At 37.0% G+C, this 19,471-nt stretch overlaps 1 protein-coding gene across 1 annotated transcript; it reads right to left on the bottom strand.

Moving 5' to 3' along the window:
- Positions 1-4,011: 4,011 nt before the first annotated feature.
- On the bottom strand, positions 4,012-17,418 carry LOC113092640 (voltage-gated potassium channel subunit beta-2-like; the record flags this gene model as incomplete). The annotated part of the gene is made up of 9 exons (XM_026258307.1): positions 4,012-4,531; positions 6,569-6,657; positions 10,210-10,330; positions 12,698-12,792; positions 12,874-12,994; positions 15,134-15,219; positions 15,935-16,021; positions 16,135-16,178; positions 17,374-17,418. Coding segments are annotated over 9 exons (778 nt in total), but the record flags the coding sequence as incomplete, so codon positions are not given.
- Positions 17,419-19,471: the final 2,053 nt, after the last annotated feature.

Here is a 19,471-nt window from a genome sequence, read left to right on the forward strand (position 1 = left end):
TATAGATATGTACAAAGGTCAAACTATATACAGATATATCTGACTCGACATAAAGGATCTCTCCACAAAGCGTGGAAATGTAGCTTGCCATTGTATACAGTTCACAGAATTCTCCAAAATGCATATTCAGTGCAAATAATTGCTCTTTGTAATCTTTGTCATCATCATCATCATCAGGTCAGTTCTAGCGAAGGGCAACAAAGGATGGTAAAAAAATAAAATCATGTTTGTCTGTATCTTTGCAAAATATTAAACATGAAAAATAATCTCCTCGGGAATTAAAGTATGGTACTTGAAAACGATACTCTTCATATCGGTCCAATCTGGATTGATAATTACAGATTTAATAACTATTAGACTTTTTTCCTTAAAGGTCTCTCATAAAAATCCAGCCAAACTGCTCGGAGGCGTGGGAAACCAGTCAATGATACTGATCGTTTCCGACTCGATCAAAGCAGTCAACGATTGCAGAAACACACGGACAAGGTACAACACTGATCCAGTCCAGAAGAATCTCAACACTGAAACCAAACTAAGAACTGCTCACATTAGTTCTCAAACACACTGCGGTGATGCCATTTCATCTGGAAGATATCTCAATGTACAACAATGAAATCTAAAGGTAAGTTTCAGAGTCAGTATGACTGAAGCGCTATGGACATTACAAACAGAAAAACACTGACAGTGACAGTAAGGAATTTGTTACAATGCTCCAAACTATTAAAATAGCATTTGTTTTGTTTTTATCATTATACTAGCATGATCAAACTTAGTATAATAAATATGTCTGTCACATTTGTAAGCATTTGGCAACTTTTTTTTTATTTTTATCAATCTATCAATTAATTGTATTTTATGAATTTGTCTATTATTTGTAAGCATTTTGCTACTTTAATCTTTTTTTAAAACAATTATTTCATGTTTTATTTATTTGTAAGCATTTGGCTATCACTTACTGTTTCTCTCTTTTTTAAATCAACAATGAATTCATTTTATTTTATTTATTTGCAAGCATTTGCCTACAACTTATTGTTTCTTTTGCTTTCTCTCACTCTGTCTTATATATATATATATATATATATATATATATATAAATTTTATTTATTTGTCTTACAGGGTGAATTTCACAAAGCAATTTCCAGAAAATATTTTGACCCTAAAATCTGTTACATTTAGCATGAAATAACCAAAGCCTATTTTTTTTAGGATGATTAGTTGTGACATTATCTCCATGAAAATGAAGTATATTTTCCCACAGATTTTCATTACTTCAATGCAATAATAAAACAAAACTGCACATTTTTTTAAATGTCAATAATACTCAAAGATCGTCCCATAGCTGCACATCTCTGCTTTTAAAAGTATGTTTCTGTTTTAGGTACATCACAGTTAACAACATCATTGGCTTATTTTAAATTATGACATGAATTGACCTGAACCTAAAACATTCCTTAAAAATGGGAAAAGTAAAAAAAAACATTAACACTATAAATGTAAATGAATTATCTCCAAATAAGCAACTGCCAAACGAATAAAGTGCAAATCGTTCAGACTCATAGGAGTAACTGCACGGTTATTATAATCAGGAAATGTACTTGGCTCCAAACGCTCTTCAGAGACACACACACTTACACACAGATGAGATGAACTGACACCAAACTAAAACATTCAACTGTTTACAGCTGATCGAAGTCATCGAAGAATAGAGTTGATATTCTAAGTCAAATTTAACTCCCATAACTTTGATTCTGATCTCTAGAGTATTTTTAAACACTACCACGAAGAACAGCAAGCTCATCTTTTCAGAATTGTACAAAAATGTCAGTCTCACAAACATTATCGGATATGAATTGTGCATTTAATGTGCATTAAGAGCAGTGAGCGCATGGATCCCGCAGCATGCTTTCCAAATGAACCTCATGCAATTCCCTTGTGCTTGATCAGGGACGGTTTGATTAAACGAATCTTATTGATCAACATCTATAGACCAACCTCCATTAAAAAAAAAAAAAAAAAAACTTTTAAAGACTGCTTATCGTTCATACCAGCTGCACTATGTATACTTGCACTATGTATGTATATATGTAGTTCTATTTCTAGAGCGCAGAGTGAATATACAAAGTGAAGAAAGATGCGCAGATACATGCTGCTAAATGAGCCATCGTCTCTCCGTGGGAAAGAGCACACGGGAGTCACGTTACTGACGGGATGTGGGATAAATCTTTGGCTTCAGCCACACGTATCATCACCGGTACATATAGAAGAAATGCCCAGTGTCCAGAAATGAGATGAAGGAACAGCATACAGTGTATTTCACACACATGCAGACATAGACATTCTAGCGCAGTCCCTGAGCTGCTGACACAGACAGGCCTTTGCTCGTTTCGGGCGGGTGAGAGAATGCTGTTTAAACAGTCTGCTTTCTTATTGGCTAGGAAGATCTGCTGTGCTGGAGTTCGGCTGGCCCCAGATACACTGTTTTTGCTACTAACAGACGTCCAATCATAGAGTGATAAAGCAGAAGCGTGTCGCCTATTATTGAAGATCAAATCTGCACATTTTGTGTTAGCAGCCTATTATTTATAACCATTGGACTATCACCACCCCATGAGTCTATGTGATGCTAATAATTAATACATTTTTTAATCAAATCTGATATTTCACCCTGAAATCAATATTTTAGGACCATCAAGGTTTTTATTAATACTGTTACACACCATACACGCATATATATATATATAAATAATATTAAACACAATTTGTAGGAAAAATGTGCTGAATTATGGTCACAATAAGCAAAAAATAAATAAAATAAAATAAAAAGACTTTTAATGGTCTTAAATTTTTTTATTATCTTTATATGGAATATCATATATTTTTAGGACCTTTTTAAAAAAAAAAAAAAAAGTGACAATTATTTCCACTAATGAATGTTTATCTTTCTCTCACTTTTTTTTTTTTTTTTTTTTTACATTTCTTTTACTTAAAAAAAAGTCATAATACTGTAAAGCATTGTGTCTGGACATATATATATATATATATAAAAACAATTACAAATATTAGCAGGATGTAGATATATGCGTTCCAATAATTTGAAAGATACACCCCCCCCCCCCATATAACATTAGATAACTTGTAGGAAAAATGTAATAATTATCATAAAAATGGTCACAAATCACAATGCCAAAAAAAAATAATAAAATAAATAAATAAAAATGTAATGGTCTTAGTAAGTATTCTATTATTGTATATACACACACACCTTACATTAATAAGAAATGCCAGAAATGAACTTAATTATCATGGAAATTGTCACAGCTAGATTAATAAATCAGTTGTAATGGTCCTAAAATAAAAAATATAATTATTTTTTATTTATTATTTTTTATATAGATATTGATTCAGGGGTGAAATATGACCAGAACATCTTTTGAAATTTCTTAACATTCACTCTTCAGATGTAAAATGTTGCAGTAATCACATTAAATACTTCAAAAGCATGCTTATCTGATTAGTACTTCAGATAATGGATCTACACTTAAACTCTAATAACTCCGCGTGTAAACGTGTGCTGGGAGCAGGTTACTGTGGATGGAAGACCTCCGAGGCTCATGGCCCTCAGTTTGCAGCGATCTTCAGCAATCACACAGACATCTGATGGAGTGATCTCAGGCGGCCCTGTTAGCAAAGCAATGACACGCGAGAAGCCAGGGCCGTATTTGAGGCTAAACAGTGAGGAGCGGACACAGACGAAGCAATGCCCTGTGCAGAATCAGGAAAAGCCATTGATTTTTCGCCCCGTTCTACACTAGAGAGGAGCTGCTTTTAAATCAGTTTTCACAAAGCCACGCCCTCTGTTGTTCTCTTAAAGTGCTTATTGGTTTGCCTGCGAAAGGGGGGCGTTTGCATACGTAACGCAGACGACACAGTGAAGAGTTCTGGGGCAGGACACCTCGATGACGTGAACGATGTGTGCAAACCCAGATGGATCACATGAGTGACTATGGATCACCTATTTCAGCTTGAGCTCCATTTATGCATTCAATACGAAAAAAAAAGAAGAGAAAAACTTAATATTTCCATTAATCAAGCAAGCATGTCATTTAAAAAAACATTTTTTTAAGCATATTATTTTTCATTTTGTTCTGAATTACCCTAATGATCTGGTTTTAAAGTACTCATACAGAAGAATCCGTAAGCACATATCTTCAATGCATCGCTCTCTATCCTGAATGTCAACCCCTCAGTCAGTGATGTGTCTTTTTTTTTTTTTTTTTTTTTACGTTTCTTGCCCTTTGTGTTCTAAAAGTCTTGCTCTCCAGGGTTTGTGGGTGCTTGCCCGTCTCATGCGGCCGGTACTCATTCAGTAAAAGCTGAAGCGAACGGAGGATCAGGCAAAGGTGGGTGTGGAGCATCTGGTCCCGTCCCGTCCCGTCCCACACTAGGAGCGGTAGTCCTTTTTACTGTAGGGTTTGTTGCCCAGGATACTGTCCACCTCGTGCACGATGGAGGAGGATAACTTTGGAAGAACCTGCCAAAAGAGCTGCAAACTGAGTCTGGATTCCATGTATATACTGTATACAGCTCTCAATCAGCTGTTACAAAGTGCTTCTCTTATGTAAATGTGCACAAAAAAAAAAAAGAGGAGATTTAAAGAATTAACAGTTTTAATTCAAATTCACTAATATCCTCCTAATATTTTTATATTTATAATATATATTTTTAATATTTATATTTCCAGGTTATTCATAAATGTGATTACGACCTAAATATACAACCAAAATACACACACACACACACACACACACATTTATATATATTCAAAACCAGCAATTGACCCTTGGCTAAGCTCCGCCCACCGGCTCAGACAGACTTTACAGCTTCACAGAACGTCCCATAGGAACAGAGATTTCTGTGAGCAGCATGGTTTGCTGTAAAATGGGCTCATAAAGTGGAATGGATTATACTTATGAGACTGGAAAGCACATCATTATATTGTTAAACTGCCGTAACATGATTAAAATGGCAGAGAATTTGAATCAGAATGGATGCAAATGCTTCTCACAGCCAGCTAAGCACAGAAAAAGACTCATTTGATAGCCATTAACTAAAATATCTGTGCAAGAAATATCAAAATATAGGTACCTTCTATCACTATTAAGTGCTAGGCAATGGTTTATGTTGGGTTTGGGATAACTTTCAGTTACAAATATCTTTTATTGTCTAATAATAGAGTGCTGTAGGGATGGTATATCCAAAATCAGCTCCTCTGGTCCCACCGTGCTCAAGTCAATGGGTTTTTAGTTAAATGCTTCAAATAAGGTCTGTGATGAACACAAGCTATTCTACATCATCAAATTCATCAAGTAATAGAGCCTTGCTTTTTCTTGCTGTGTTTATAATCACAATCTTACAAACTACTTGAACAGTCTTTCAGAAAAAAGAAAAGAAAAGAAATGAATATACAGCCAGAAGTCATGTGACTGTCAATTTAGGTTTCAAAATCAATTCAAGTTGTGTGAATTTTCGAAGATTGATATAATGAATGAAATATGCAAGAAAATGTTGCAAAGAGGTGAAACTTTCCATGGGAAGTTAAGCTGGGGATTTTTGGAAATACTGCAACTGGAATAATTCTAGAACGGTAGACATATTTGACAACTGAAGACGTCTCCCAAATCAGCGTGTTACATCAAACTATAACCTACATTCTCGTATGATAACACAAAACTGGCCCGCAGAAGGCAGAAGAAACAGTATTCCAGCTGAGCTAGTTAGCACCATGAAACCTAGCCTATTAAATTGTCAATGAAAACGTGAGCAAGCTTACATTAAGCATAGACATGTGGATGGAATAGCAGAATCAAATCATTAAAATGGAATTTACTGTATAACGCAGAATGACATAGACTTCGCCAAATTTTGCATGGATACATAAGTAGGTCAGTACACCTAAATGAAAAGGAGATATGGACTAGTGTTTGTGAATACCAAGACACAAACATACCAATGAATCCTGCATGTTCTGCATGTCTCTGATGCAGACTAAAAAATTAAACTGAATTTGAGATAGAAAATAAAACATATTGCATAGGGCCCTAAAATGTAATCTTTGTTAAACTTAGTCTTCAATTAAAAAGAAAAGAATGGTTTACTGGCTAGCTAGCTACTGTATATAAATATAGTGATTTAGTATTTGCGAGTCAAATTTCAGTAGGCTACCATAGATCAAACATATTAAACCTATTAATATAATCAAAACTAACTTGACTGGATGTTGTTTGTTGGGCTCAAATACAGTAGTGTGGCTTTAATAGAGCGGCGGTATTGTATAGTGATCTGTGCAGGCGATCAAAACTTAAAATTCACGTTAAGTCCCATGGAAAGTTTCCAAATGTTAAAATTCCCAGAAAGAATGAACTTGTTGGTAACAGAGCTCATTTTTCTGTAACGATCCGAAAGCCAATCAAACTGGAGCACTCTATATGGCAGCAACACTGAGATTGGTCAATAATGATTTTAAGGCGGGGCTTAGCATTTGATTGACATTTTCCACATGCATTCTCACCTGTATTGCTCCTATATTCTCCATGAGCTGATCCGTGCTGGAGGCTCCAAGGAGCACAGAGCTCACACCTTCATTTCTCAGGCACCACGCTGGAGACGAGCAGCAAATATGTTGAACATACAGCATAAATAACATCATACACAACACATGACACACTCTTACAGTAAAACCCATCCATCACAAGAACATACATGTTCTATTTAAAACAAAACATGTATATGTATATACAAATTAAGGCATTTCCGAAATTAAAGCAGCTACTTCTCCCACTCCTACACACACTGAAGCATCTCACTTAACACACAGCAGCTGCCAGACCACTCTGTTACCATGGCTCCCAGCACCAGGACACACTGAGCGAGCTCAAAATCAGAGCTGCGCGAGCTTTTTATTCTTTGCAGGAAGACGAGTGATATCTGCAGGAGTGCAGAGGAGGTGAAGAGGAGCCATGCTGACCGCTGCGCTTCCCTAAACACGGTCCATGCAACACCGCCGTCACACACAGACAGGAAGGAAACTCTGTGGGGATTTGAACCCCTCCTGGGAGTTTGTTTGCGTGCGTGTGAGTGTGTGTGTGCCATCTGTGGCACGGTGTGTTGGCACTGCAGTGTGTTTACTGTACTGCTATGTGTGTGTGTGTGTGTGTGCCTGTAATCCGATGGCCATTTGGAAGCGTGCTCATATTTTTCAAGGCAACACTGTGTCAAACGCTGCAAATGATATGAAACATTCAGCTCTGATGTTCTGGGTAAATCCACAGCAGATTTGAATAGATTTTAGAACAGATAGCTTTGTCTGAACGAACACACACACACACACACACACACACACAGAGAGAAGGGCAGTGCATATGGAATACAATCCCACCGAAACTGTAACAAAGGAAAATCAATAACTAGTGTTGGGGAGAAACTAAATGTAGTGATTTTACTATTTTTTGTATAACTACATTTCTAGTATATTTTTAGTGGTATAATTTGACAAAACACTACGTTAGTTTTATGTCACAATTGATTGCACATCAGTGAGTTGAGGCAAAAATTAATGAGTAAACTGATTCACTATGATTGTTCATTTCGATCAGGGTTATTAAACTAGGGCTATTATTAAAGGTACAACCGTAAAACGTCTCAAGTTTAATAAAAGTGCCTGTGCATAATTTGACAAAATTATAATATATGAGTTTAATAAAAAGCTAATAATTAAATTATTTTAAAAAAATCTCAAATTAACATTATTTTAAAATAAATAGTCAAAATAAAACACTTTCTAACATATTAAATATTTTGTGTACCTGTATGTTATGAAGGAAACTTATATTATTGTGTGAATATGTAATCAAGTAATCAATAAAAAAGTAGCTGTAGTCTGATGATTATGAGTAATTTAAAATGTAATTTAATTTAATTACAAGTACTTTGTGTGTGTGTGTGTGTGTGTATGTGTATATATATTTAAAATACTATTTTTCCTATAGTAGTAAACATTCTGTTTTTAATTATTTCCATCTTTAATTATTTCTTTAAAAATGTCAATGTAGTTAGCTCCTTTTGTTAGTAGCTTACTGCAACAACTTTATCAAAAGAGAAGCTTCACTGCAGTTTAGCTACTTTATTAATAATTCACAGCCACTGTCAATAACACACTATGATGTCATCTGTCAATTACTATGCGTGTGCAGTTCATTAACCCCGACAGCAGATCTGACCCACAGCACTATTTTTACACACCGTGGTGGTGGTGTAAAGGAGCAGCGGTGGCTGTGTACCGGCTGGGAATCGATTGGCCGCGCTTGTGCGGGGGAAGAGGGATCTGCACAGCCTGGGAGGGGCTGGCAACCAACTAATGAGGTGTGAAATGTAATGTACGACTGCATTACAGGACAGGTGAGGGAAGGGGACGTGCTCTGGGGATTAAGGTCCTGTTCAAGGTTTTTATTCCCCAGCGTCCCGCAGTCGATGAATCACAGGAGGTGTGCTGTCACGTACACGCTGCCAATGTGTGACTTTTGTGAGGTTGGGAAGGACTTCCTGAAACTTTATGGATCTGACTTATGAAGGGTATCAGACTAGGGTGGGTGCTGTAGCGGCAGTATTGACTGTATGACGACAGTAATGTGTGCTGCTATGCCATTTATACCACGGGAGATACATCTGTGGGGTTACGATTGAGCAGGACTGCTTCAAGTCACAATTTAAGTCAGTGAGAGTGATGAAGAAACACGCAGTAATGCAAAAATACAGAGCAGGACCTGACCAAATGAGCTAAGACAAAGAAGATGGATAGGCAACGTCGCTCCTGAGTTTAGCTCTAACCCTAATCAAACACACCTGAACAAGCTAATCAAGGTCTTCAGGATTACTCAAGCTGAGTTTTTTTCACGGTTGGAGCTAAACTGGACGTAGCCCATCTCTGCTCTGAACAATACGTTTTACTGGTTTGCTTGCTGTGTTTCACAATGTGTTTTTGCACAAATTCCAGACTTTTTATTTTATTTATTTATTTTTTGTTTTATAAATAATTATTTTGATTGAATGATTACATTAAAAAAAAAAACTTTTTAGAAATATTCGTTATAAACATTTTGATGACAATAATTACTTAGCATACAATAAAACAATTTCTTTTTTTTAAATTAATGATTTTGATGAGATAATTATTAAAATCCCATACAATTTGTACTAATAAATATTTTGATTATTTGTTATAAATAACTTTTGATAAAATCACTAACAATAAAATAAAACAAAGTAATAAAACAATTTTTTTCATTATTTGATAACTATTCTGATAAATAATTATAATAATGATAATACATGTTCTAGTTTATTTTTAATATATACATTTTGATAAAATAATTACTTATACAAGTAATTCATACAAAAATAAATAATTGTTTTTTATAATCAATTCAATAATTAATAATAAGCATAAGAGTATACCACATAGTTGTCTGATACGTAAATTATGTTTTTGTTACATTTCAGACAAAAATAAATAATATATCGTGTTACATACCATTACAGTGAAATAAAATTGCTTTGTTATAAGATTTTGGTATTACCGCCCACCCCGCACACATACACACACACACACACACACACACACACACACGTTTTAAGTGTCTAAATCTAATGGCTTTGCCTTTAACGGGACTATTACGCTGTGGAGCAGACCGTGATCACAAGCTCTCAGCTCTGAAGATTAGATTACTGTACTTTAAAAGGATGTACTTAAATCAAAACGTCGCAGTCCTTTATAAAAGCCTTCGTTCTAGATCGGACAGCACATATTTCTTTGAAACGTTACACTCCATTCTCTCTATTAAGCATTACACAACACTTCCCATCTCAGATACCACACTGAGCATCATAAAACACTATACAAAATCAATTTGAAACTATTATATTTATCCCTACACTTTAAGCAAGAATACGATGCTGGGAGCATCACTCTTCCATTAACAGCCACAAACTAATGGCATTTGTTTGGTGAAGCCATCCGCAGACGGACAGACGCTTCCGCTCCGGCGGTCTGAGGAAGGGGAGGATGAGAGGGGGAGAGGATGAGCGAGGCACAGGACGGACGGACAGACAGACAGAAAGAGAGAGAGCGGCAGTGTGTCTTTGGGTTAGGCGTACCGATGGCTAGCTGTGGCAGCGTGCAGCCCAGCCGCTCAGCGATTGCCTGCAGCTCTTTCAGCTTCGCCTGCTGGCGTCGGCCCTCCTCGCTCAAGATCTTGTCCTTCAACCACTGGTAGCCCTGTTAACAACACAGCACACCTGCTCAAAAACAGGGTCCCACGCCTACAGCGGTGCACTTACACACACACACACACACACACACACACATGCTCTCGGACGTGTAACACCCAGCAGCACCTGTGTGGGCGAGGGCCTGTTTTTAAACACGTGACTCTGTCCACCCAAAAGCTCAAATGAGCAGAGATGAACTCGCTCGGAGAACTTTAGGGGGTAAAGAGACCTCATACACACACTCACAAACATGATCAGTTTGAAGTGACTTCTGAGAAATCTGTGTTTGAAGTAAAAATATAGTAGAAATCATTTTAAGGTATATATAAACTTTTTTTTTCAGTTGATTAGCTATAAATTACACATTACTATCAATTTAAAGTCAACATGAAACACATTTGCACCTTATTGAATTCTGTAATGCATCATGTTACCAAGAGAAATGATTGAATATGATTTAATATGCATATTAAATATGTGAATAAACATTAAGAATTGAAATTAACATATATCATAATATATATTATTATTGTATCTTTACTGAATTCAAGTTAAACAGAAATAAATTACATTTAAACGGCAATGTCTTAGAAAAACGGAATTAACTATAGTAGCCTAAAAAAGTTTAAAAAAAACTTAAGTTAACTCTTTCCCAGCCAGCGTTTTTGGAAGAAAAATAGCCAGCCACCGCTGATTTTCCGCTAATATTTCATGACCGCAGAATATTTTGTTGTATGATTATCTGAACATGCAATATGATAAAACAAAATTCAGGCCTTCTACTTTCAAAAAATAAAAAATAAAAATTATATATACATATATATATATATATATATATATATATATATATATATATATATATTATATATAATATATAAATGTACCGTATTTTTCGGACTATAAGTCACACCTGAGTATAAGTCGCATCAGTCCAAAAATACGTCATGATGAGAAAAAAAACATATATAAGTCGCACTGGACTATAAGTCGCATTTATTAAGAACCAAGAGAAAACTTTACCGTCTACAGTAGCGAGAGGGCGCTCTATGTTTTCAGTGTAGACTACAGGAGCACTGAGCAGCATAGAGCGCCCTCTCGCGGCTGTAGATGGTAATGTTTTCTCTTGGTTCATGTCTCTTAGTTCATTTCTCTTGGTTCATGTCAAATTAATTTTGATAAATAAGTCGCACCTGACTATAAGTCGCAGGACCAGCCAAACTATGAAAAAAAGTGTGACTTATAGTCCGGAAAATACGGTATATATATACTGTATATACTTCTGTTTTTGGCAGGGAAAGAATTAAATAAAGGTCTAATAAAATAAGATATAAATACTAGAAAAAAAAAAAACTAAAACATAAGAAAATTTTAAATAGATATCTTAAATTAAAAACCGAAACTTTACTAAAAATATACAAGAAATTACTAAAACATAAAGTAATTACTAAAACTTACATTTAAATTAACCCTGATAATATAATCAAAATAATATATATAAACACACACACACATACAAATAAAAGCTAATTCAAATATTAATAACTATTACAGAAGTACTACTAAAAGAACACTAAAACAGGTTAAATAGCTATTTAACTATAGGCCCATTAACCAATAGTTTGCTTGGCTTGAAGTGAATGGCTTGGCTAAGTAAATGCCAGATTCTGGTTAAATTTGGACTTCATGTTGACTTTAAAGTAAAACCTATCATTTGTACTGACTAGCAAACGTATGTTTGTGTGTGTGCTAGACCAGGATAAATAATCCAGCTTCAGGTCCATCATTTGTAGATATGAATTAACAGTGGAAAAGGACCAGTGTGGTCTAGTGATCTAAACACTCATGGGTCTCCAAATCCAGCGGACCCATCACTGTTCAGACCACCAGCACGGTTCTGTTATAGTCAGGTGTCAATCCACATGTGCGTTACACAGAGGTAACAAGACATCAGGAATGATCAACAGTATGACACAAGACTACGGGAGGAAGATGATGGGTCACAAAAACACCAATGAGCCAAAAACATGCGACTACGCCAACATAGAGCTCGAGAAACGGGTGCTTTTAGTGTGCACTTGTGTGTGGTTTAGTGTGCTTGAAAGAGATGGAAACACTGATGAAACAAGTGCCAATCCTCCTCAGAGTTACCATAGAAAAACTCATTCACATAAAGAAATAAATGTTGAAGATCAGGCGTGTGGATTCATGCCACCAACAACAAACACATCTACAGGAAAACACCGACTATAGAACCTGGAAGACATGGAACACATTCACATTAGAACACCAAACACAAAGGAATCACGTATGAGGCCACTAATGTTTCCAGAGGACCAGGAAGAGGAGGCAGAGAGACTCATGGGATATGTAGTACCTTCAGTGAGGCGCGAGAGTAGGCTGGCACCCCGCTGTCGTATTTCCCTGAGATTATCCCACAGGCCAGCGGGGACCATGTCATCGCACCCACACCTGAGAAGACAGGACAAACCCCATTGAAAAGATGCATGTGGTCAGTGTTTCTGTGGCTTGAGCAACAGCAGCTTCACTCACCGATCTTATGGAAGAGCTCGGGAAGCTGCACCTCCACCTTCTCCCTCTGGAACATGTGATACTCTGACTGTTCGCAGATTGGTGGGATCTGGTTGAACTGTCGGGCCACAGAGTACGCTTCCTACAAAGCACCAGCAAAATGATACGGTTAGTGTGACGTATGAATACAGCAGCACTTGTGCCAAAACTGAACTTCAAATTCCATGTAAAATCATGGAAAACGGGATTTCTCCTGCTCTTTTTTGATGAAATGTGTGACAAAATTCAACACTCCCTCAACAGTCCATCTGGACTACATATATATTTAAACTAAACTGTAAATTATCAACTGTAACAGTAAATGTGTTATAACACACACACACACACACGTGTGGACAACAATTCACAAACACAAATGTCTTTGTCCATGAGAAAGTTCTTTAACTCAAGGTTATTATAGATAACAAAAATTAAACCATGAAAGAAAAAAATAAATTAAAATAAATGAAATTACAGACTACAGACACAGACTACTGGAGTTGGCCTCAAGATGTTGTGCTGTGGGATGTGTTTCCCATGCACTGATTTATTTGCGGCGCCCGTCACAATATCAAAACTGACCACTGCAATATTTTTCAAAAGCCTTTGAAAAAACACTGCACATTTCAAAATCAAAACGTTGTTTTTATGTCACTGTATCTCAGAAGGAAACTGACTGCCTTCAGAAAATGTTTGAAGTCATTTTCATTTAATCTTGCATGCAATGCCTGATAAAGCATTATGTTTGACCAAAGCACTACTTTGTGTACAGCCGTTACCGGCGAAACCTCCATCTCTGCCGCTCCAAAAGCACCTCCTGCTGGCAGAGAATGAATTTGCTTTTTCAAAACAGCACGTCTGATTTACGCAGAAAACGTGCTTTGTTATCAGAAATGAACTACTCTAGAGGGATTTTGCTGCTGTTATTGATTTTTTGCGCAAGTCTACTGGAAGTTAAGTTTGGGCCTCAAAAGCACGCATGCGGAGTAATGTTTGTTTATGAGACGTCGTCTCTTTCAGGGAAGACCTTGCATTTTCCAACATGACAATGCCAGACCACATACTGCATTAATTACAACATCATGGCTGCGTAGAAGAAGGATCCAGGTACTGAAATGACCAGCCTGCAGTTCAGATCTTTTACCCATAGAAAACATTTGGCGCATCATAAAGAGGAGAGCAACAGTTGAGACAGTTGAGCAACTAGAAGCTTGTATTAGACAGGAATGGGACAACATTCCTATTCCTAAACTTAAGCAACTTGTCTCCTCAGTCTCCAGACGTTTGCAGACCGTTACAAAAAGAAGAGGGGATGCCACACAGTGGTAAACATGGACTTGTCCCAACTTTTTTGAGATGTGTTGATGACATTAAATTCAAAATCAACTTATTTTTCCCTTAACATGATACATTTTCTCAGTGTAAACATTTGATATGTCATCTATGTTGTATTCTGAATAAAATATTGAAATTTGAAAACTTCCACATCATTGCATTCTGTTTTTATTCACAATTTGTACAGTGTCCCAACTTTTTTGGAATCGGATTTGTATAATAGTATCTCTCTGATACTAAAATAAGACAGTTTAACACAAATGACTCCTTTGAGCCAGGTATTTGAATCTGTTTTATGAACAAATGACTCTTACAAATGATATCTTTGAATCTAAGGTCAATATAATTATCAAGTTCTATAAATATAGATATAGAATAAAGTTCTATAGATACAGATATCTATAAATATCAGGATTCGACAAGTCATAAAATAGAAACAAATAAGACAATTTCATTTCACTGATTTGTAAAACTATAATTGTAAAGTGACACTAGTCAAAACAACAGAACACTTTTCGAATGATTGTCCACGTAAAAATTCGGTAAATGGTGGAACATTTTTGGTTAATGCGACTAAATTATTGGGAGATGGGACAAAAAAAAAAAAAGAATTTTGTACGTTACATATAACTAAACAAACGAGTTGTGACTGACGAGGCGTCACTGAACACAAACAACAGATCGTCTTTTAACATTCTGTCAGTGTGAACAGTTCGTCTGACTCAGTGCTGTGCTGTTTTAGATCTCCGATCCGCCCAGTATTTCAGGTTAGACTGTCTCACTGACAGCACTTATTTAAACAGAAGCATCTTTAGATTCATCACAAGTTTTCCAGGAACAAAAGCAGCCGTTGCTGAAGCTGATTACAGGGGTGCAAACATCTAAAAGTTAGGAGACTGTGACTCACCATGATTTCCATCGGACTCCAGCGTGATGTTCCCCAGTACATCGCCATTCCCTGATTGATCACATGGGTCATCGCTCGCACAGTCTCTGCCAATCAGATCATACATACATTTACAGCACCATACATCATATCACGCTGCCATCAGAACATGTCGGTACGGGTGAACGTGTGAAATACTAACAAGCTAAAGAAAACAAGCTCGATAAATGCAAGGGCGGGGAGTTTAAATGATAAATCGTTTCTGGATCTTGCTGAAGAATTTGAATCAATACGGGTAAGACAAAATAAACAACTTGTGCTTTGGGTCAATATCAACCTCGGCTCAAGAAAAAAAAAAGTTTCAAATGAGGGCTGGAAAAGATCCATCCTTAATAACCAACACCAGAGTCATTTACTGCTCTCGCTTGACTATATGAGATCTGTCTAAGAGCGCAAGAGAGAAACAGACTATTGAAGTGTCAAGCTCTTTAATGACAAGAACAGCAGATGTCTACGGACCCCTGAGCTGTTTGTGTTTCAACCACTGAACTGTGTGAACTTTCTAAAAGGGCAGATAGGCTAATAAAAGTAGATCAAATAACATCTCTGACTTGCTTTTTAAAGAGCAGCCACCCTTTCTGAAAACATTGGGTGAGATTTAATTCAGTCTGGCAACTTACAAAAGGCCAAGTGGGCAAATTGCAAAGATCTTGCTTACACATGATTTGAGGAATCAATCTGGAGCACAAACAGCACAGGATGAGTTATAGTAGAGTTTAATATTTAAAGGTTTAGAGCAAATGAAATGAAATTAAGTTGTACCTTCCATGGGTGTGTTGGGGTCTGGTCTGTTTGCAAACACTACGTCCACATATTCTAACTGCAGTCTCTCCAATGATGCCTTCAATCCTACAGAAGAGTAACGAATCAGTTCAGCACATGATTAGTTGAATAAATGAGGCATTTAAAGCAGTCCATGTCAGCTGCTGCTCTGTAACATGTATGCTTTGAGGTCCAATCACCTTCTATAATGTGTTTTCTTGACAGTCCTCTCTCAGTCTCTGCTCTAGAAAACAGCAGCATATGTACTATTATGCAACTTTAGTAAATTATATTGCTGAAACATTACTTGGTTTGATATTAGAAATGAGGGCAAAATATTTGATTCAATTCAATATATAACTCTATTGTAAAGACTTAAGTGTTCATATACCAGAAGTAAAATGCAACAGCTACATTAAAGGTTTAGTTAATTGAAAAATGAAAATTATGTCATTAATGACTCACCCTCATGTTGTTCCAAACCCATGAGACCTCCATTCATCTTCTGAACAAAGTTTAAGATATTTAGATTTAGTCCGAGAGCTTTCTGTCCCTCCATTGAAAATGTATGTACGGTATACTGTCCATGTCCAGAAAGGTAAGAAAAACATCATCAGAGTAGTCCATGTGACATCAGAGGGTCAGTTAGAATTTTTTGAAGCATCGAAAATACATTTTGGTCCAAAAATAGCAAAAACTACAACTTTATTCAGCATTGTCTTTTCTTCCGGGTCTGTTGTGAGCGCGTTCACAACACTGCAGTTTAGTGATATCAGGTTTGCGAACAAATAATTCAATTTAAATGGTTTTTCTTGAAACAATTCACCAAATCGAACTGAATCGTTTGAAACGGTTTGCGTCTCCAATAAGCATTAATCCACAAATTACTTAAGCTGTTAACTTTTTTAATGTGGCTGACACTCCCTCTGAGTTAAAATAAACCAATATCCTGGAGTAATTCATTTACTCAAACAGTACACTGACTGAACTGCTGTGAAGAGAGAGATGAAGATGATCACCGAGCTGAGCCAGATAACGAACGAAAGATTGACTCGTTCTCGAGTCAAGAACCGGTTGCATCGGTTTTCGGATCAACAGTAGTGATGGGAAGTTCGATTCTTTTCTGCGAACCAGTACTTTCAGACAGTTCAGACTTGATGATGTTTTTATACCTTTCTGGACATGGACAGTATATCGTACATAGATTTTCAATGGAGGGACAGAAAGCTCTCGGACTAAATCTAAAATATCTTAAACTGTGTTCCGAAGATGAATGGAAGTCTTACGGGTTTGGAACAACATGAGGGTGAGTCATTAATGACATAATTTTCATTTTTCGGTGAACTAACCCTATAACTCATAAATTTAACATTAAAGAATCATAAGTATTAGTTGCATATGCCATGATTTATTTTATAATAAATGTTAGACATACATACTTTCCACCCCAAAATATTTTGGTTGTAATGACTAAGCTGGAGCGTCTGCAAAAAAGAAAAAAAAGAAAAGACAAAAAAAATAGGTCACACTTTTGAAAAGCTTTTAAAAATTAATTATCAAGTTGCAAATAATTACAACAGATTAATGGCTTGCAGTAACCATTTTAATTTCAAAGGAATGCATGGTCACAGATACACATACACAAGCACGTTTATTAGGCTGCCTAAATGAGGACATAGCACAGACATCTGCTTTTATGTAAAGGTTCATAAATATATTTTATATTCATGTATTTTGTTATAACATACATAAATGGAAACAGATGCATATGTGCATGTATACACAGACCCACACAGTATACATACAGGTGCATCTAAAAAAAATTCAATATCATGGAAAATATCTTTATTTTTTCTAATTTAATAAAAATACATAAAAAATCTTCTATTCTAGATTCATTGTACACAAACTGAAATATTTCAAGATTTTTTTTATTCAATTCTGATGGTTAGGACTTACAGCTTAGGAAAATTTTAAATTCAGTATCTCTAAAAGATAGAATATTCAATTTTGAGATTGTTAGTTTGATTAATTTTGAGTATAAACTGGTTACCTCTTGGGCTAATTTAGAACATGCAACCACAATTATGGGAAAGACTACTGACTGGACAGTTGTCCAGAAGATGATCATAAACACCCTCCACAAGGAGGGTAAGCCACAGAAGGTAATTTCTGAAAGGGCTGGCTGTTCACAGAGTGCTATATCAAAATATATTAATAGAAAGTTTACTGGAAGGAAAAAGCGTGGTAGGAAAAGGTGCAAAAGCAACAGGGATGACCACAGCCTTGGGAAGATTGTCAGGAAAAGCTGATTCAAGAACTTGGGAGAGCTTCACAAAGAGTGGACTGAAGCCGGAGTCAGTGAATAAGAGTCACCACACTCAGATGTCTTCAGGAAAAGGGCTAAAGCTGTTACATTCCTAGAACCAAGCCACTCCTGAACTAGAAAAAAAACGTCAGAAGCATTCAACCTGGTTTAAGGAGAAAAAGAACTGGACTGTTGCTCAGTGGTCAACAGTCCTCTTTTCAGATGAAAGTTAATTTAGCATTTAATTTGGAAATCAAGGTCTGGAGTCTAGAGGAAGATTGGAGAGGCACAGAATCCAAAGTTCAGTGTGAAGTTTCTGAATTCAGTGATGATTTTGTTTGGTTTTGGGTTTTTCTCACTGCCAGATGTTCTACTCCCTGACCGAGGGAACTCTCGGCACGGACACACTGGTACACAGCCGGCCGCGGGGCCTACGCAAGTATGCATTTCCTGGCCTACTCAGACCCGGTTCCCCGAACTAGTGCTTCTCGTGACAGCCCCTCCTTTGGCTGATTCCTCTGAGGAAGGATCTACTGACTAAGAGACGGGGCACCATTTGGCATCCGCGTCAGGACGCAGAGGTTCTAGGTGACATACCCCAGGAGATAGTGAACACCATCACTTCGGCAAGAGCACCGTCTACGAGACACGCTTACGCCTTGAAGTGGAACCTGTTTATCGTGTGGTGTTCTTGCCGAGAAGACCCCCGAAGATGCCCGATTGCGGTCATGCTTTCCTTTCTGCAGCAAGTGCTGGAGTGAAGGCTGTCTCCCTCCACCTTCAAAGTCCAGGTTGCCGCTATTGCGGTGTACCATGACCCTATGAATGGGAAGTCTTTTGGTAAGCATGACCTCATCGGGTTCCTTAGAGAGGCCAGGAGGTTAAATCCTTCCCGGCCCGCCTCTATACCCTCTTGGGACCTGACTCTAGTGCTTAAATCACTATAGCAGGGCATTTGAGCCTTTGCATTCAGTTGAGCTAAAGTTTATTTCACTGCTAGGTTCTATAGCCTAGAGCCGGTTTCCTCCTGTGTTCTCACCCCAAATGGGTAGTGGCACTGAGAGGCCCCAGCTAGTGTCGGCTTGCTTAAACTGGTTGAGAGTGTCCATACTGTAGACCCTGTTGAGATCCTCCATCACCCTAGGCAGCTGGATGTGGAGGAACGTCTGGCGCCAGGACTTCATGATGAATCCATGACAACCATGGAAGGCTGGGTTCCATATTGAGAC

This window comes from Carassius auratus, unplaced genomic scaffold (assembly GCF_003368295.1).
Source record: "Carassius auratus strain Wakin unplaced genomic scaffold, ASM336829v1 scaf_tig00214706, whole genome shotgun sequence".
In the NCBI taxonomy this organism is placed as follows: Eukaryota; Metazoa; Chordata; class Actinopteri; order Cypriniformes; family Cyprinidae; genus Carassius; species Carassius auratus.